The sequence below is a fragment of the Wyeomyia smithii genome, chromosome 3 (genome assembly GCF_029784165.1).
Source record: "Wyeomyia smithii strain HCP4-BCI-WySm-NY-G18 chromosome 3, ASM2978416v1, whole genome shotgun sequence".
Classification (NCBI taxonomy): domain Eukaryota; kingdom Metazoa; phylum Arthropoda; class Insecta; order Diptera; family Culicidae; genus Wyeomyia; species Wyeomyia smithii.
In genome coordinates, this window is record NC_073696.1 from 232,928,267 (window position 1) to 232,949,787 (window position 21,521).

Consider the following 21,521-nt stretch of genomic DNA (forward strand, 5'->3'; position numbering starts at 1 on the left):
TACTAATTTGGACCAGGCGTCGCGGTGAACAGGGCATGACCAAACAACGTGCCCTATATCGTGATAACCTTCACCACAGCACAGGTATCTTATTTCTTCGAGCCCAATACGAAGGAGAAGCGTTCGAAATCTAGAGTGGTTGGACATGGGCCGTGAAATCACGCAAATTAAATCTCGACCTACATCCAACCGCTTGAACCACGGGTTCGTCGATACCTTGGGAATTATGGAATGTAACCATCTTCCCAGTTCCTCTTTGGTCCATGAATTTAGCCAACTGATGATCGTATTCTGGCGTAGAAATGCGAAAAATTTATTAAAGACAATTGGTCGTTCATAAATATCGCCGTTTATTGCGCCCAGCTTAGACAAGGAGTCCGCTTTTCCATTGCCCGGTAACGAACAGCGAGAAGGGACCCACACTAAGGTAATCTGAGAAGATTTTTCGGAAAAAGCACTCAAATGTTCCCGTATTTTCCCCAAGAAATACGGTGAGTGCTTAATATCTTTCATGAAATGATGGTCCGTGGGCATTTTGTCGATAACCCCTAGGGTATACTGAAATTCAGAATTCTGCGACGGATTATCGATCTTGTAGGAGACGGTTAAATTGTTTTTTTTTAATTCTAATATTTATTTAGGCCCAACCGTGAAGCATAACGGGGCCGAAACAGTCAAATTGTTATTGAAGATACTGGAGCCAGTGGACCCATCGAGAAGTGATCCATCAGTGTAGAACATTAAGTACAATGTCATGACACGGGTTTGAGAATTGAGTTCAATTAACCTTTCAAATTTTTCAATTACAGGACGATTCAAAACCTTACATTTGATATGAATAAGTGAAAATAGACTCCAGAAGCGGTTTTTTGATTTTAATAAATACCTAAAAATAAATAACAATAATAAATAATAAATAAAATAAATTCGTAGGTCATCGAAACACACAACTTTGTAGAAGACACGAAAAAGATAACTTTTACAAAGACCGAGTTAGCGCCATAAATGTACAAAAAATATCATTTTCTGAACATCCCCAGATCACAAATAAGCAAAAACTAGCAGACGAAACCCGCGTGGGATAAAATATTATCATAGAGTATCGAAGGTAGTGGTTGTTTCGGCAGGGTTTCTGCAGCAGTCCGAAACCAACCGAAAAAAATCACTGCCGCCGAAGATGTTCGATACTCTAATTATTCTTCTAGATTGATTGAAACGTTTGTCCCTTCCAGTATCTTCATTACCTGATATGCAATTCAAAAATATTTTTTAAAACATATTTTTGCATTTTTTGGCGATAACTCGGTCTATGTAAAAGCTATCTTTTTTGAGTCTTCCAAAAAGTTGTGTGTTCCAATGACATACAAATATATGCTGAATATTGTTGCCCTCAAAATGCTACAGTTTTTCACATACTCAGAAAAAAAACGAAATTTAAGTACTAGTCATATATGATTCCAGAGAAGTTAGAAGAAAAGTGTCTTAAGCAAGAGTTTTGTGACAACATTATCTACAATTTTGCTGAAGACAACAATTCTCTGAAGTGCAAGACTGAGATGTGATTTTTCAGCACCAACTTCTAACTTAAACTTATTGTCATTCTTTGAATCTTTTAAATACTAAATATTTTCTAAAGATAGTATGTCAATGAAACCAGCACTTGGAGAGTAAATCAAAAAAAAAGTTCACGATTTTGAGCTCTCGTTCCACCGTGCAATCCTATAACAAATGTCCTAATATGATCATCTGCAACTGCAGCATCTGCAGAAACAACTAAATTATTTCAATACTTCACAGCTTTTCTTATTAGACACATATTTTGCCGAGCTCTCGTCGTGACGTTGGCGAGGCGTATGTTTTTTGTAAAACAAAGCACCTAAGAGGGAACCTTGAAAATATATCTCCAACAATACGATCATATTAAAATGCCGAAATGGACCGCCGATCCCGGCTACCCATCCGCCTACAAAACGTGCGCACAGCACAAAAAAAGGAAAATTTCTCTCAAAATTAAGTCAATGTCACCCACGTGAGATGGGCCTAACGAACTGCCAGAAACCGACGGTCGGTTCGGGAATCGTGCGGGCGAGACAAACATGTACGTTGAACGAGTTGCTGCCCAACATTTGTTTGTTTTCATTATGAATCACCTTCGGTAAAGCTAGAATCGATTCAGCCGGTTCTTTTATTAGAATGGGGGAGTTGGGTGAAGTAGAAATACACGACGACTTACGCTGATGCTGTGAGTAAGTGAGTCAATCGAGAAAAGCCGTGAGCCGACCCGTGCACGAAATTTGTTTATTTTCGTTACAAAATACGTCGCTATCGAATCAAGATAATTAAAGAAAAACACTTGAAGTCGAGTGTCAAATTTCCATTGATGGAGGCGCGTGGCATTCAGTATCGCGGAGCTAACAATAAAAACGCTTTATTTGTACACTCTATGCAGACGAGTCATTCGCGAAATATGCGATTTCATTTCTCGACAAAGATCACGTTTCGAAGATGCACTTAGTTGACAGTTTCGCATGAATTGCACAATGATTTCTGGGTGCACGCTGCAACTGCAGCTTCTTCTCAGTCATGCCACGGAAATGCACTTACCAAGAAGAACGTGACTTTCTGTGACCAAACAATCTAGCCTTCAGTCACTCGTATCTAATATCGCCCATATCGTCTATCTATCAAATAGTTCTGAGCTTACCTTGTTAACGGTCCTGGCCCTTCGCTTACAGCCTTCAGTGACATCCGCAACTGCCGGTGGAATGTCCCGATAATTGACTCCCGCCGACGGCCAGCTGCACCTTCGGCCGGTTGCGTGACAATTTCCTTTCCAGTCTCCGGATCGATGGTCACTATCACATCCTTTGGTTGCTTACCGTTGGAATCAACCGCCGTAACAACGGCTTTCACAATATCTGGGCTAGGCGTGCTTTGGTCGGACAACAGTTTGGTCCAGGCCATATCACCATCCTCACCGGCATCGCCGGTAGCGTTTCGTGTTTCATCGAAGAGTTTCGTCATTTCGGTTCTTTTTTATGCTTTGCCAGTAGATTTGGACTTTGAGTTGCTACTTTGGGGTCAGTTCCATGCGATCGGGTTTCTAAAAAAAATGGTAGAAATATGTCAGGAATTTAAGAAGTTAAGTTTGAACAAGTAAACAACTTCTACGTTTTTTTTTTTCACTGAGCCTTTCTAATATATTGACAGAAAGTGACTAATCATTTTTCATTTATTAGTAATGGTACCAAAAATAACAGCGATTTATTGTTTTTGATTGAAAGTGATTACTTCGGCTGCCACCGACTGACACTAACTACATCTTTTTATGATCTATTTATGCATTACTGATCTGGCAACGTGGAGGTCTAATAAACAATCATTTTTTCCGTACATAAGCTAGATTACGATGAATCAAAATGAGAAGCACGTGTGAAATCGATCTACCCACATTAGTATCAGCCTCATGTGAGAGTTCAATGTTAAAATTGCCTGTGGTGTCCATCATAAAAACTAGTATATTTACTGGTGCCATATTACAGGACTCAATTGAATTTGGACATTCACTGTTACTTCTTGAATGGCCTTTGATTCATTAACATTCAATAAAAGCTTCGATCGGCACGATTTAGACATTACTAATTTATAGAGATAACATTGCATTTCCTCATGCCATGAAGTCAACGAATCATTAGCCAAGTTAACGTGAGGCAAGAAAATAGTGAGATTTCTGTATACGAGTGCAAATATCGCAATTATTAATAGGGGATTTCATGTAGCGCTCGTATACAAATACCCAACCGTAGAAATACTCACCTGCATTGACGAGGGAGATACACAGTTCACGATTGGATATTTGTATACAAGCTTTTTGTGATGACCAATAATATTTAATTTCTGTGCAACAATTTTACGTTGAATCAAACAAACCTAAAATTGAATACTTGCTGAGAGTGCGGAATTCTTATAAGAAAAATTATTCCACTTCATGCGAAAAATTTTACCGTCTTGATAAAGACAGTTTTGCTTGCAGACACCGTAGCAGCATCCTATCGAGCGCTCCGCTCTAATCTTCTGCGTATCTCAAGCACGATACAAGCGAAAATACGTATCAACTTACAACTGTAAAAATTGGTAAAAACAGTGAAGTGAAGTTAAGTGTTCGATTTTTTTCGGGGAGTCAATATTTAAGTCTATGTTAGAGAAAGGATATCAGGGTTTATTTTAAACGAAAAAAAAAAAAAATAGAATTGTATTTTTTTTTTCATTTTGATTTAGACGATTTGTGAATTCTAGGAACTACATGTTTTACACAATTGGAATCATTAGATTCAAGCAGTTTAAAACTTAAGAATTGTAATTTTAGTACTTTAAAACTCGAATATTTTAAAATCTTTAGGATTACCGAATTTAACGGATTCTGCATTTTAATATTTCAAAGTTTTGCAATTTAAAGATTCAGAAAAAAATCTAAATTCTAAATTCCTAAAGACTTTTTTTAAAATTGTAAAATAATCATATTTTCTTTCCTGGAATCTGTAAATACCTGAGATTATAAAGATCCTAAAATCCCAGACTTTGCAACCCGTGATCTTTTAAACCCGATCGCTTGTGTTAACATCGCAGCTGTTACGAAAATTAAAAAAACAGGAGCTAACAAGTGTTTATATAGGAAATACTAAAACATACAACATGCAAAAACTTAGATTTAAATTTGTGTTAAAACTTTGAATTCTAAGTATCACTTTTTACGCGAGGTTACGTAGCGCGTAAAAACTGCGTAAATTTCGACTCCGCGTAAGTTCCGCAACTTTAATGTAACTACGGATTTGGGTAACTTAATGACTTCGAGTATTTCTCTTTAATATTATGTGACGAATTTAACTCTATTAGCATAAATTCTAAATTTTGAGAGTTGTGGGTAAGTATTTGAAGTTGTTGGATTTGGAATTTTGCGATTCTGGGATTTGGGAAAAAGATACCAAGTTTGTACATCAAAGTGTGATTCTTGAATTTTACTTTTTGATAATTTCGCAAAGATAATGTTGTGTGATTACCATTCAATCATCGGACTTCGGGCCTTCAGTAATCATTCTGAGATTTCAGAATTCGAGAACGCTGAGTTTTGTGATTTAGATTTCACCTGTATAACCGAATGTTCGAATTTTAGCCTTAACCGCAGCCATAAGATTCTGCACAACTTTAGAATCTACCGTTTTCAGTGTATTAACCCATGCCCTCCTCTTTTCTTCGACATCGTTTAGAAGGTGTCCCTTCATAATGGCCCAGTACTTCTCGATCGGGCGCAGTTTCAGAGTGTTCAGGGGGTTCAGCTCTTTCTACTCTACTTCTTTCTACTCTACCACCTCCTTGAAGCAGTGGTAGGATGCCAAATCCGGCCAGGAGAGCGTCGGACAAGAGCCGCTTCTGAGTGCTCCGCTTTCCGCACGCTTCCGCCGTGGCTTGCTAAATCAGAAACTTCTTGATGATTTTAGAGACCTTCTGCGTCCTGAGGTCCTCGGGAACATCAAACTTATCCTTGGCTTCCAAGAATCTGCTTGAAGTCTGCCTTGATATACGTCTCATCATCCATCACGCAACAGTGTGGCTTGGACAACTTTTGATCGTACAGCTTCTGCGCACGACTTTACGCGGTCGTATTTCGCTTCTCGTCTCGGTTTGGGGACTTTTGGACCTTGAACGAACGTGTCCGGCTCGTGGTCCTATGCGCGAAAAACGCACTCACGTGCAACTTGTTCGCCACATCTCGGACCGCGGTGTTTGGTTTGCGTTTGAAGGCAGTAACCACGCGCTTGTGATCGTTTTCGTCCGGATGTGGGCTTTTGAACCACAGTCAGACGTTCTTTGAAAAGTTTTAGTATACCGGAACAAAATAAAAAAAAAACTCTTTCGCAAACGCACTGCTCTGCTCTGACGACATTTTGAAAACTTTTGCGCACCTGATGAAATCAACTGACAGCATGTAAACAATACACATCAAACTATTTGTACGCAAAATATCATTTAATTTCACCCAATTTGTCAAAAGTTAGAGCAATACATATCAGTGTGTGCAGTTTTGAAATAGAACACCCTGTATTGGGAAGATTTTTAAAATTTTTGGATTTCAGAAATTAACGATTCAAAAGTTGTAGACTAATGTGAATGTGGAATTATTGGTTTTTGAAATTCTGAAATTTTAGGATTGCAGTTAATATTTTGGGTTGTTAGAATTTTACAATTCAAAGTTTTTGGGATTTTATATTTTTAGCATTAGTAGGGTAATCGCTCCATTATTCATCTCAACAGCCAGGTGCACCTATATTCATCTTATTTCTCTCATTTGTCCAATTTACCGTCAAATTTCTACAATTTTTTAAAAGTTCATCTATTTGCTTCTCGATTTTGTCCAGTGGTTGAAAGTTTTACGTTGAAAATATGGTAAAATTTGGCGATAAATTGATCATCAAGGTGTGATGAGATGAATATAGGTACGGAGATGAATATAGGAGCTTAGATGAATTAGTAATTCAAATACTTTCTAAAAATTTCAATCACATAATCGTAATTTTAAGAACATGAAAACCCTAAATCAAATATTTTTTCTCAAATTTATAATTATAATCCTAAAATTCTTTTAAAAAGTTCAGATCGTTAAAAATGTTTTTTTGGTCTGTAATTTTTATTTTAGGATTATGTGATTTTGGGTAGATTTTCCTCCTAAAAACGAATTGTGAAATTTGATTCAATAGAATGCTATCACTTACCTATCTTTAGATTTCTGAATTTTGAAATCCAATAGTTCAGGATCATGTAATTTCAGGATCTTTAGAAAATTTTCAGGTGCGCTGCTTCCAACGATATGTTTGAAAAACTGGCAAATTTATATCTATCGGCTTGATTGTTAAACTAAGGATTTCACATTTCTAGGATTCAAAAAAAGATGCTGTAACTTCAAAATCAGCATGAATGGAGAATTTTGGGATTCTTGAATTTTTTTGTTTGAAAATTTTGCAATTTTTGTGACGAGTTTTAATTTTGGAAGACTGATTTCGGAATTCGACGATTTTCCTGATTGTACACAGGATTTGCGTGCTTACGATTTCTGGATTTTTGGCTTTATGAAGGATTTTTATAGAAATTTTAAAAATATTCGATTCCTTTGAAGTTGATTAAAAATTTCCAATAAATTCCGTTCAAGGGAATGGAGGGTTTATGCAATTTGATAGGACATTTTTGCTTTACACTATTTACATCATACCACCTTATAAAAGTTTTCAAAGTAACAGGTAGTCTAACGTAAAAACTGGTTCCGTTCAAGGGAATGGAGGGTTTATGCAATTTGATAGGACATTTTTTCTTTACACTATTTACATCATACCACCTTATAAAAGTTTTCAAAGTAACAGGTAGTCTAACGTAAAAACTGGTATTACGAATTTTGTTTGATATCTAGCCAAATCATAAAACTTTTTAGGTTCATCGATTTTTCTCAAGGTTATTGCATACTGTGACTGTGATACTATTCCTGCTGTCCAAATTAAGCAGCAAGCATTAGCTTCTAATGAGACCGACAGGTGATAATTTTAACATCAATTCACATCATATGTTCGTTCGGATTCGTTCTGTTGATTGTTATATGCAGCATCAATCATGATTCAATTCTATCATTGGTATGACAATCGTTTACTGCCATTTATTATACAAGAAACGGTCAATTATTAACAATTCTCAAATTCTGAAATAATTAACAATTATTAACAATTATTAAATTCACTCAATACATCTGATCTTTCTGATAATTCGGGCGCTCACTTTAATTCAGAAACGCAAAATATGGATCTGTTTTCGAAGCACTCCACAGTTCCGCAGGGTAGTTATTTGGGACCGATTTGTTACCATGTTCAGGTAATTAAAAATACACAGACTGTAACAGTTTTTGTTTTGACGTTTTTTTTTACATTACACTACGCTTAAAATTACGTAGTTAAGGACTCTACATTTGAATACCTCCGGCTCTTTCCAAGCTGTCCTAAGGCTTTATAAGCACCATTTATTAGCAGTTTGTTGTGATAATTTTTTAGCACTAAATTTCCATCCAAACAGTTCGAACATAACACCCACTAACAATCGAGTCACGTTAGCCAGTCAGAGTCCGTTGGGGGCTAATTTTTGCAAACGTGCGACCAACAACCAAACGAACAAATTACTTACGTTCTTATATACTGTCACATGCATCGCACGCGGTCATAACAGTCATAAATGCAAGCAACACTGCAGGCGGACTACCGAGAATGGCACTGATAGACCTGAAAGAGCAATCATCTCCTAACACTCGTTAATTTATTATGCCAGTTGAAGTGTCTAATTGACGTTTACACGCTTACCGAGCACATCAAGGTCAGCACATCGGTCACAGCAGCTACCACAGAGGCTGATCTGCCCTATAAGGTTGCAAATTAACTCCGTTCTCTGTCACCACCGGCGCGACACCTGCACGCACTAGGACCGATAATTTCTCATAAGTAGTCCGCCAACCGGAACACATCTTCCTCACCTTGACCAGGTTCGGCTCTGAATCGTAGAGGTTCTGGTTGACATGCGAATCATATTTTTGTTTAACCTCATTCACCGAAAATAAAAACAAGCTATATAAAACTGCCAGTTTTGAAGACAAAAATTAGCATGGTAGTAATCGCGAAACTGACTGACAGCCCCATCACACTCTAGTCTGAGTGACCTGTCAAAAGCCGGTCGTACACACGTTTTACGTTCACCGTAGGCGTACATTCATCGGTCCGGCCGCCGTGGGTTACATTTGTTTTGTTTACCCAGCCGGCTCGAGGTTCGGTTTACGATTTTATTGTGCCGCTAACCGGCCATGACTTAGATTTTATTTTCCGCATGTATGTAAGTTTTTTTTTTTTGAAGAACAACACGAGACGCCCACTGATTACCGGATTACCGTCTGGACGATCAAGTCTGGATGTCGGGCGCCAAAATAGTTTAGTTATGAGTTTACACTAAAACTCATGCGTATAAATAGAGAGAGACGAAGGTTGATCATTTTGATAGGGATCTGCGACCCAAAAAGCAATGTTGATGAAAACAGAAAATATGTGAACTTAACAAGCAAACAAATTTGCGCAGAATCAAGCTAACCAGTCGACATGGACTTCCCAAATGATTAAATTCATACTATAATTCTGCACAACCTTTTGGTGCTGCGAGCTACGATAGAGCAATTACCTCCCTTCACCAGCGAGTGCAATCAATCGGTTCGGGATTCCCAAATCAACTTAACACATTGTGCCAATAATGTGGTTTTAAAAAGTAGATGTAGATTTCAATACAGTAAAGATAAATAATATAGTTACGATAGATAGTAAAATATATATATTCAATGAAAACATATAAAATGTTTTGATCCAAATGACAAGACAGTAAAACTTTGAAATCGGTTCAAAGTTATGATAATGCTGGAGTCTTTGTTGTTCCTTCCTTCTAAATAAATTACTTTCCACAGTGACAGTGGTTGAAATCAGGAGAAAAAAAGCTATTGGATACCCAATGAATAACAAACTGCACATGCATGTGACAGCCAGCGCTAAATATCCCAGGAGTTAAAATGGACATTTATATGCAACCTTCGCTTAACCACATCGTAAATCTTCTGCCGCTAATGATTAAATCGTCTACCGGTCTACCGCTGAGCGCCTTCACCGTATGAACGTGAGTGCCTACTGTCCCTGTCATTAAATCTCACCCGCGTCGATCGATCAATCATGGCAATAATAAACCACTTTGCACCGTTCGGCAATTAAAGCACCTTTCAATTACAGTTAAAAATTCTTCGTTTCCCTTATCAACGTAAGTGTGTAACGGGTGGAATTCTTGAATCAAATGTAACAAGACAATCATCACAAAGACATGTATACGCATATATTAATACTGACCGCTCCGCTATCTAACGTGATACAGAAAAAAAACTGCACTCTAATGGAATAATGACAGAAAATTTGCGACCAAAGCACAAATGCAAATTCTTCACCGCTGACGAAAGCGACGACGTGTATAATCGCCTTACTTAGCTTAGCTGGGATCAACCGAAGCGGCAATATGAAAATTTCCTGTCTTCACGCAGTAATCAGGTTTTCTGCCCACGATAATCGATTAAGGCTGGAGAGTTGGTGGTAATTAGTGGGACGCTATTCATAATGATACTTTCAACATCTCAAAACCGGATCATAACAATATCATTGCAATTAAAATCAACCGCACCCGGTTTGTGCAGCTGGTTTCGTTGTAATGGGACGCTTTGAAACCGAATCAGAAGCTTCGAGCAAGGGATTTTAGCGCAGCCCGGTAATCACGTCACTAAACAGTCTCTAGAATATGATGACACTATAAGTAAATTCTCTTTGTACTCACAGGATGTGTTTTCCGCAAAAAAAAAATCCAGCGAGTCGTGCGATTTTTTTAACAATTTTATTATTTTATATTCTACGAACGTATTTTATGCAGTTTGAAATCTATTTTGCATCCCGGATTGATCCATTAGCTCAATCGGACTTCGGGATGTGGAACTTCAAAGCAGTCAAAGATTCACTTTTATGACCGATGAAAAAATGCGCAGGAATTGTCGATATAAAAATGTCGAAATCGATTTTTTTAACAAATATCTTAGCAATGCATGAAACTGCGAGACCTGGTATTGTCTTGTTTTTTTCTTATTTTTTCAAAAAAACGACTCTGTCTTCAGTTCCAAAACTTTCTGATTCCCAGAAAATCGATAAAAGAAAACAATTCGAAACATCACTAGATTTCAACGACCCATGCATTTTTAAGACAGTTGGCATCAAAAAATTTTTGTCGATATAGAAAACTTTATGCTTTTTTTTATCTAACAAAAAAGTGAAACTTCAAGGGACTTGTAATTCAAGGGACTCAGTAATGAGTCATAAAATTTACTATTGCTGGCTGAAATCAATAAACTCTTCATTGAATCAACATTGGGAGTCTAATGTATGGAAATATTACAACACGTTTGTGCCGTGCTGAAGTACGAAATATATGGCTGTGATCGGAAACCTTCACGTGGTTGTGGAGAGAATAAAGGCACTTTAACAACACACACTGAAAAAAACACACTACTGCTAAGACATGTGACCAACCAGGCAAGTGATTTGTTTGAGCCGAAAGCAAATTCGAAAAGCCAGCTGATACTGCCGCAATTCGCTGTTGCCGTAATCTGCTGTTGCTACTTTTGATGTTGGATCATCCGGCCGGCTCGCCTTCCGCCTAAAGAATGTAACTAAGGTTACCAGAAACAAGCTCTTATGGCCAAATGATGCTATGAAATAGGCTGTGTTGTGGCTGGGAGCGTTAAGCGATTTCTTTTCCTCGCTGTTGTGTTTTGCTTCATGTTGCAACTGAGCGGCTGGGAGACGAAAAAATTCTGCTCAAATTTTCTTATGATTCGAGCTCAAATTATTACTATGAAGTTGAATTAACCGCCTTTGTTGAGGCGCTCTAACATTTTAAAGCTGTTGCAAGGCTATCGGTCTTTTATTTTTATTCTCACTTATTTTCCGTCGGTCTAGTTCCGCCAATGTTGTGGCCAATCACCGACGCCCAGGGAGGCGACTCCACACCCAGGACCCTAACTCACGACCCGTTTATTAACGGACCGGCGCCAACGGCTTTACTTCCTCATGCGATGGAAGGCGTGATCCCAGAGATTTTTCGCCTCAGAAAATCTCCCGGTGTCGGCTAGGATTGAATCTAGACCAGTTGGGTTGGTTGTGAGTGGATCACGCCACCTCACAACCATCGACACCTATGTCGGCGGTGGGATTCGAACCCAGGCGTCGAGCGTGGTTGGCGGAGACGTTACCAACCACACTAGTCCCCCGCTCGCTATCGGTCTTTTATTCGTACATAAAAATACGATATCACTGATGGAACAGAATAAGAAAGCATTAACTTGCAAAGTCCAGCGCTTGTGACCTTCCGTAAAAATGATTAATCTTCAATTATTTATTAATTTGCCTTGAGAAAAGCAGTTTTCTGTATAAAATCTGAAATGCTGAATTCAACCTTTGGGCTACCTCAACAGTAAGAGAATAAAGGCACTTTAACAATACACACTGTAAGAGCTGTTTGCACACTTAGTAAATTAGACGGCGGCGGCAAATTTTAATTGGGAAGAAAACCGAAGCCCCCAACCGGCAAATCGAAACGTTTGCGGCTACCACACTGGTGATGAGATATGTGACCAACTGGCATGTGATTCGTTTAAGCCGAATGCAAATTCGGAAAGCCAGTTGCTACTGCCGCAATCCACTACGCTACTGCTAATATAGGATCGTAGTCCGTCCCTCCATCTGCCAAAATAATGTGATAAATTTCAAAAGGAAGCAGGCTCTTTTATACCAAAGAGTGCATTCCCGGCTAAGGCGTCGTACACAAATTACGTAACGCATGAAGGGGGGGAGGGGGTTGAGTCTGCGTTACTTATTGTTACATAGGGGGGAGGGGGGGCTAGTAGGGACAGTTACGTAACTACGATGTTGGCTCGAAATTGAAAATTTTGAGGGGGGTCAGGTTGATCAGCGTTACGTAATTTGACGGGGGGGGAGTCATATCGAAAGTTACTTATCGTTACATAAAGGGGAGGGGGTCTGAAATCTAGATTTTTTGCGTTACGTAATTTGTGTACGACGCCTAACCAGGTATACTATTTTGTCGAGCTGTTTAGGGAAAGCCAGCAAGCGACATATCATAGGACGTAGTTTTCGTTTTATCAAAGCTTGGCAGTTTTCGAAAGTACAATAGTTCGCATAATCAAACTTTTTTGCATTTGGGCGGATGCGTGTATAATTTTCCAATCGATTGCTTCAAGAATGAAGGAAATCGGTTGAAAACAAACCGATATATAAGCATTTAAAAGGGATTAATAGATTCTCAATTTAAAAGTGGTAGGCAAAGACAAACATAGTTCCACGTCAAAAAAAAAACAAGTTCCTTGTTTTTGATTCATTCCTAAAGCCTGCAATCGCTTGATAATGGCTTGGTGGGTAATTTCAAATACCGAAGCAAGCTGTTCCTGCGTTTGTCATGGATCCTTCACAGCAATTCATTCAATCTAGCGTTTCGAAGGTTTTTGGCTTTCATTCACACGGACAGTCCGCTGTTTTCTTTGAACTTTCACTTTCCGGAAGGGAGAATTATTTGGAACAACATCAAACATTTTCAAACGAATAAAAGTATATGACGCCGAAATAAAATCACTAACGCGTCAAAGCGGTTGGCTTACCATATATCTCAACTTGGTTCATCACGTTGTAGATATGCCAAAATCGATCAGCAATTACTGCTGGTGCCATCTTTGTCTTAAAAGCGAGAATACTACTTCACTTGTTCAGTAAACTTGTTCTAAATAATTTTGGCTATCAATCCATATTTGTTGAAAGTTCCATAGAAAATATTAGTATTGTGTAATAAATTTGTTAGTGTGGATTATTCAATCATACTATAGTACATTGTATGAAATATTTATGCCCGTTTTCGATGATCTACGGCATGTTCCACATGCCTCGATAAAAGTTAACGCTGAGTGCTGGATTCATGAATTTTATATTTCCTTATATTTGGAATAATAAAATAAATTTGAACTGAAAAAAAATACAGCAAAGTTTGATTGTATGGTTCTAGAATCTATGTTTGGAAAGAAGGCGTGGAGAAGGAAGCTGAAGGAGGAATTGGTCGGCATGCAGCCAGACTGAGCCAAGCGCCAAAACCATTATTTCGAGTAATCGGCGTTGAAAGTTTAACCACCTCGTATGTTTCCTACAAGCTGCTATACACAATTTTTGTTATATTATCATAATGAACTGTTCAAATGATTTCATTTCTTCATTAAAGACAGATTATTCATTCTCACATCGACTGGTGTTAATAACTCATTTTTTAAAAAATGGCGCCTGGTTCGGTCTGGTCGCACGCCGACCAATTGTGCTCGAAAATGAATCATTTTTGAAAAAGATTTGCTAATAATATTGCTTAAAAAACTGGATGGATCGTTTTGAACATCACCACGAGAGTTTGCTTTGTGAGACGGGTAGATAATTGAATAGTTATTTCATGAGATAATGGAGTTATCTCGCATATGAAGAATTAGTTCATCATGATTGTTCTGACATTATCGGACTGATCATGATACAACACATCTTTCTAGTGAACATTGAAGAGGATTTGTCCACTGAAGGTTCTTGACTTGCAAATAAATACATGTAAGTACATCTCATAGCAACCCTGGCATCACCGAACAAGCCAGCAGTCGAAAATTATTTCAATTATTCCATGACACCTCGATTAAATCTCCTGTAATCTTAAAATCATGTAACCTAGCCGCAATAAAACCGCGACCAAGTTCGAGTTTCTAATACCGCAACAAACTGTCAACCACAAATCCGATCCGGTTCTCGATACAGCATCTGTTTACAACCCCGCGAACGGCCTTAACCTTAACCGTTCGGAAATTATGTCATGCGGTTAGAGCATAAAGCTCGAACGAGCGAGGAACCCTCCTCAGACGTGTTTGCCATCACACGCAAGTTCATGCGAATTCGTTGAACTTGCCGCTACAATCAATCGAATCCAAATCAGACCGCCAGTCGTCACTGCACTCGAGCAACTTCGACCAAGTGCATTTCGGCAAACTCAGCACTTCAGCGTGGAGGGCTTGAATCTAGTTGGAACAAACAAGTGCAGCAGTTGCATCGCTTCGGTGCGTTTCTGCCCGTGCTACTATATGAATCAATTAAACCCGATGAATTAATTACCTACACGTTGCAACCATATACATACGATAACTTCACTCTATCGACAGCAGTGGCAGACCCGTTGACAGTTGTATCACCTCAAAATAATCTTTCCGCTTCCGATCCGATCCGATCCGCTCCGCACTGCGGCCCTGCATTATTTGTACTGTCAACACCCCACAACCTTAACCGTGATTTACCCCCACTATACGGTATCTAGAAGCACGGTTCTGCTACCTGTAGCATTTTTTTATCTATTCCACTGCTCGATATGATTACTAGGTACCTACCGACAAATGGAACTGTGAGCGGAATTAATCGTTCGTTTGCCACCGACTGCGAACTCGACTGCAAGCCGATATTCTGCCACTAACAAGTGTTGATATTTGAACTGACACTTCGACAGGTGGATCGTGTTCAATTTGATTTATGATCACCAGTCAAATTTAGGATAGCGTAAGCGGTTTTTCGAAACCACGATTAAAATACACAAAAAAAAACTAGATTTGTTACAGTCAGGGTTGATATTTGTTGACACTCTTGAGTGAAAGTGAAAAAAGCATCCATAAACGTTATTTTTTTACAATCCTTTCAGAGTTCTCCCTTTCCGCTTTTTGCATGGAAGTGAACTGTCAAAACACCTCATTATATTTCATGCGATGGAAGCAAGACAACAAAATCAGTTTATCAGTTAACGAAGATTGTCAAGGCATCGGTCAGTGTCAGTGAAAAAGTGTTTCGGTGAGGTTCATTTTGGTTGAGTGGGCTGTTTGTTTTTCTTTTTCGCGTTGAAGTGAAGATCATTTGGTTGGATTTCTCGTCAAATTTTATTCCGTAACCGTGAACGATGCGCGCGATCTATTTCATTTGAGTATAACAGCCCGTTACTAGGACGAAAATCTAGTGTATCTGAAAGGGTGCTGCGATCATTGGAAGTGAAAATTGAAAATGATTGGCTGTAATTTTCGAAGAATTTTGCTGGGGAAAATGACTTTTATCAGCACTGGTTACAGTACACTCAAGCTCACAAACCTTTCTTTTATTCGGTTTGGTGGAGTGAAAGCCACCCCGTGTGACGGTGCGTCGGTCCACCGTTGATGTTCACAATCATTCAAATCACATGATTCTTCTGGCCACCCGACCGTGATCAAATGGAAATGTGTTATTAACGGTGTTAGCAACAGAAAAACACGCAGCCCAACGAAAACCTGTACTGGAGTATCAAATTACAGACGCTGACGAGCAGCAGAAGAGAAAAGGTTTTACAAAAATACCAAACTCTGCCAAAATCCAGCCAAAACAGGATTACAGCAACCCTGAATGGGTCGTAACCAGTATGGAGTGAACGTTTTAGGAGATGATCGTTTCACGATTAAGTTCTGAGAACGACACAGGAACTGAAACCATGAAAGATACTATAATCATGGAGTAAAGTAATGGTCCAGTAAACACCATTATCCGACCTTTGGTTAAGTTAACGTGTTTAACCACATTACAAACTTTAGCAATACGAAATGCTACCCATTTCACTTTGGTAACGCAGAAAGCTACCATTATAACCATAATCGTGCGCAGGATTCTCGTTTGGAAGGTTGAATTTGATCATGAACTCTACTATATTCAGACTGTGATTATCCGAACTACAATTATTAGCATTATTAGCGTCTAGTGAATCATTTAACACCAAAATCTGACTATTGACATTCTAATTAGCTTGACATAGTAATTCAGATTGCTGTGCGTCATTAATTTCTGATCCGCAAATACTTTTGAAGATGTTCAGCAAACGAGTATTGGTGTTCTTTCAATTACTATGTATTTCAATATGAGTAGGTACTCAAACATTATTCGAAACTTTCACCTCTGAAAACAGGACGAATTTATGATCGTGAGCGTAAAGTTCAGTCAAGCCAATAACTTTAAAGAATTCAACAGAATGGCAGTGAAAAAACTTATTTTTTCCCAAATTTCTGTTAATTTTTTTTTATCCTCTGTGTGCTAATTTTTTAACGGAAGGTCATTTTCAGTTATTCATCATCCTATTGTAGAGACCGTTCGAAAATTGTACATTTTTTTAACTGCGTTGAATATCACAATTTTTTCTTCAGTAAATTTATATGCAAATCTTTTATTCTAGGTCTTCATTTGATTCTTCTGTCAGATGATTACCGGCATTTGGGGCAGCGCTCTAGTATTTTAATTAAATTTTTTGTCTGGTATTGTTCTCATGATTTGTTCCCAGTTTATTTTTTCTAAAACCCCAAAAACCACCCCGTGCGCACGACTCCGGTAACATTTAAAAATTATCCAAAACGTGAATTGTCATAAAAGACAGGGATAGGTTATGGGATGTGCAAATTTTAACATTACACTGCCATCTCTGAGAATCCGGCAAAGTATGACTAATCAAAAATAACAAAAAGAAAACGAAATGCTACAGATGTATCTACTCTTAGGAGCAGCGTAGTCTGCGATTCACGATTGTATCTTTGCACCTAACTACTAAGTATGCACAAATTATCAGACCGAAACAGAAGAATCGAGCCGATGAACTCACGGCATGGCTGGTTTTGTTTATCAAGTGAGAACAAGTGCACGTTTCGAGAAGATAACGCTTGATAAACTTAAGCTGCTGCTTGATACACCAGAATCGTACGGGTTGATGCGGATGACGATCGTCCTATCGTAGTTATTATAATCAAGCACATAGTTAAATGAAGTAGATTTACAGTTTTTTAGTTAAACAATTAGATCTATTCGCGTTATCTCAACTATTGTTTCGTCATAATCTAATCAGGTAGCCTAGCCAAATAAACATCACGTACCCAACTCATCAAATGAATCTAAATAGACTTATAAAACAATCTCTTTCAATCTTTTTCCGTATGAGACTATGTCAGTTATCCACCAGAAAAAAAAAGTAAATCTAGGATTACATTGAGAAATACCAATTGACATTCGTTGGTATTCTGTAATTCATGTTCAACCGAAATCGGAACAAAAATCATTGAGATCGAAATGTGATACTCCACCCCTGATATATTATTTTTGGAGAAAATTCGTCAATACATTCAAAATAATATCGATTTGAAGCGGTAGATACGTTCTTTTTTCATTTGTAAAATTAAATTGCATTTTTGACAAATAATTGTATTTTTATTTCAAATTTATTTTAATTTCATCTTATTCTTGATTAAAACATAGCAGTAAAATGATTTGGTTCATTTTCCAATGTTTTTGTTGCAGATTCTTTTGGTTTGAATAAAATGTTTAACATGTTTAAAATAGTGATCGATCTTTCACACCACTTTCATAATTCAAAATACGTTCAAAAATTTAGGAAACACAAGTTTTGTCCCAGAGCTCAAACTGGAAAAAAATGAGATATTGTAGGTTTTCAAACATTCCTGTGAATTTCGGTGTCCTTAGTGATGATAACTTTTCCAGAGACTTGAACGAGTTTTCCCCTAAGCAACCGTAAAAGCGACGAACCCGACAAGCCTTTTGACGCGTTTCTATTATTATAATATTATTTTAACAACTATTTTGAGCTTTAGGGCTACTTTTATTCGCTTTTGTCGAGTAATATTATCGACGTTTTTTATATGGTCGGTGTTAAGTCAGACCAGACCAAGTGAGATTTCCATCAATTCGAGGAAACCAAATTTAAAGTTCACTATTCTGTGAACTTTGAAGTTTCCAATAGTTTTGCGCATTTTTTAATATAAGTTAATTTCAACTTCTGCGACACCAAAAATAATTTAAAAAAAAAAACAAACAAACCAAAAATTATATTTATTTCAACAAATCGATGGTTAGAATGGAATATTGTAATGCAAATATTTTTTTTTACTCAATAAAGTTATTCGTAATCATCCTCGTTCTTTTTATAGACACTTTTTTAACCTTTCTAGGATATCCTTGGTAAAATCGTCAAGTGCAAAGTCAGAATCAATACTATAATCTGAATTTCTTTCGATATTGTAGAATTGTGTGTTCCCTACAAACAAGACTAACATTTCTCAGTTATGTGTTCAATTAGAGCGGACCTTGTACTTTTTATTCATTCATTGATAAAGTATACTTTTCAGGTGACACGTTTCATTCTGTGCCGAACACGCATCAGTACTGGACGTGTTTGGTGATCGGTCCGATAGAGTATAAAACAAAAGACGTGTGAACAAGTGTTGGCATTGTTTGCCTGGTCAAGTGAAATAAATCCGGGTTCAAAGTCGTGCCTTTGTGCAACTGTTTCGCATCGTGACTGCCAGCTGGTGCGTAAGCCGATTTGGCTGCTGGCTGGATTGTGCTACAGCAGTGGACGAGACACAAACGAGGAAAAAGAAGAAGCCATCAGTGTCAGCGAGTTGTATCGCTGTGTGGAGTGATCTCACACCTGGCTCGCTGCTGGTGGCTGTTTGGTGCTGCTGTATTGGTGCTGCTGGCTGTAACGGCTGCTACTTCGAACGATCGGACAACCAACCTTACTGGAAGGGAGAAATAAAAAGGTACGTGTTCTTGTCAGCGCTAGTGCGCTAGACTTAGCGCGATGGATGTAGATCCCTCGCCTCCCGCGCCACCATCCCCGAACCCCTCTGACCCTGACCCTTCTGTTACCCCCTCCCCTGTTCATTCTTCAGTCCCCCCTCGCCCCAGGCTTTACCCAGACGGAGCCCAGGGCAGCTATACTGTTTATTTTCGGCCAAAGGCAGGACCGAAATCGAAAAAGTTGAACCTCTTGCAGATTTCTAAAGACCTGACGAAGAAGTACAAGGGCGTGACCGAAATTTCCAAGGTCCGGCCTAACAAGCTCCGTGTCGTGGTCGGTAACCTGAAAGAGGCCAACGATATAGCTTGCTCTGAGCTCTTCACACGCGAGTATCGCGTTTACATACCCGCACGAGACGTGGAGATCGACGGTGTCATAACCGATTCGAGTCTGTCCGTCGAGTGTATACTGCAAAGTGCCAAAGGGTGCTTTAAGAACAAAACGTGTCCCGAAGTAAAGGTGCTCGACTGCAAGCAATTGCGGTCAGCATCGATCATCGGTGGCAAAACAGTATACACTCCGTCAGACTCGTTTCGAGTTACGTTCGCCGGGTCTGCACTACCAAGCCACGTCTCGATCCACCGGGTTCGTCTCCCTGTGAGGCTCTACGTGCCCCGCGTCATGAACTGCCTGAATTGCAAGCAGTTAGGCCATACAGCCGCCTACTGCTGCAATAAGGCACGTTGTGGCAAGTGTGGGGAGTCTCATGCGGAAGATTCTTGCAGTGTTAACGCTGAAAAGTGTATTCACTGCGGAGAAGATCTGCATGAGCTCTCGACATGTGCGGTGTACATGCAGCGCAGGGATAAAATAAAACGGTCTCTCAAAGAGCGTTCAAAGCGTTCCTACGCTGACATGCTGAAGAAGACCGTTACCACTTCTCCCGTTACTTCGAACCCCTTCGATCTGTTGTCCTCTGATGAAACCGATTCTGACGATTCACCAGCGGGAGCATCTTACGCCAATCCTGGGGAGTCTAGAAAGAGGAAAAATATTTCCTCTCCTAAACTTCCTAGAAAAGGTCCTAAGATTTCTCAAAGTGAAATGAAAGTTACAAACAAACCAAACAGTGCTGCGGAAAAACCGAAGCAAACTCCTCCTGGGCTGGCAAATTTAAAGTCCCAGAAGGAGTTCCCAGCACTGCCAGGAACATCTAAAACCCCAGTTGCTCCTTTTACACTCCCAGTTGATGAAACAAACTCTGGATTAGTGAAATTTTCTGACATTGTGGACTGGATTTTTGAAACTTTCAATGTACCCGATCCAATTAAAATTTTTCTTACAGCATTCCTCCCAACAGTTAGATCATTTTTGAAGCAGTTGACTGCCCAATGGCCTCTCCTTGCAGCGATTGTATCCTTCGATGCCTAATTCAACTGCGTATATGAAGGATTCTATCTCTGTCTTACAGTGGAATTGTAGAAGTATTTTACCAAAAATTGATTCGTTTAAAGTTTTGATAAATAAAAACAAATGCGATGCATTTTCCCTTTGTGAAACTTGGCTTACTTCAAATATTGATCTCAACTTCCATGATTTCAATATTATTCGCCTTGATCGAGACACCCCATATGGAGGAGTACTTTTAGGGATTAAAAAGTGCTATTCTTTCTATCGTATTAACCTCCCCTCGATTCCAGGCATCGAAGTTGTCGCATGTCAAATGACAATACAAGGTAAAGAGCTTTGTATTGCCTCAATATATATTCCCCCCAGAGCACAGGTTGGGCAACGGCTGCTCTTTGATTTAATAGAACTTCTTCCCTCGCCACGTTTGATTTTGGGAGACTTCAACTCTCATGGCGTGGCTTGGGGTTCCCCATACAATGATAACCGCTCCTCTTTAATCTATAACCTTTGCGATGACTTCGACATGACTATTTTAAACAACGGTGAAATGACACGTATCCCGAAACCTCCAGCGCGCCCAAGCGCTTTGGATCTATCCTTATGTTCGACGTCGCTACGGTTGGATTGCACATGGAAGGTAATCCTCGATCCTCACGGTAGCGACCATCTGCCTATTCTTATTTCAATTACTAACGGGTCAACTCGCATGCGACCAATTGACATTCCGTATGACCTCACACGAAATGTCGATTGGAAGTTATACGAGGAAATGATTTCAAAAGCGGTCGAGTCGATTC

At 39.0% G+C, this 21,521-nt stretch overlaps 1 protein-coding gene across 30 annotated transcripts in view; it reads right to left on the reverse strand.

Moving 5' to 3' along the window:
- Positions 1–21,521, reverse strand: part of LOC129731476 (G protein-activated inward rectifier potassium channel 3) — a 226,206-nt gene that overhangs the window by 191,067 nt on the left and 13,618 nt on the right. For all 30 annotated transcript variants that reach the window (XM_055691517.1, XM_055691519.1, XM_055691504.1 and 27 more), the window contains exon 2: positions 2,705–3,103. In XM_055691517.1, the coding sequence (XP_055547492.1) occupies positions 2,705–3,024 (320 nt within the window). In that variant the 5' untranslated portion in view covers positions 3,025–3,103. The remainder of the gene's footprint in view (positions 1–2,704; positions 3,104–21,521) is intronic.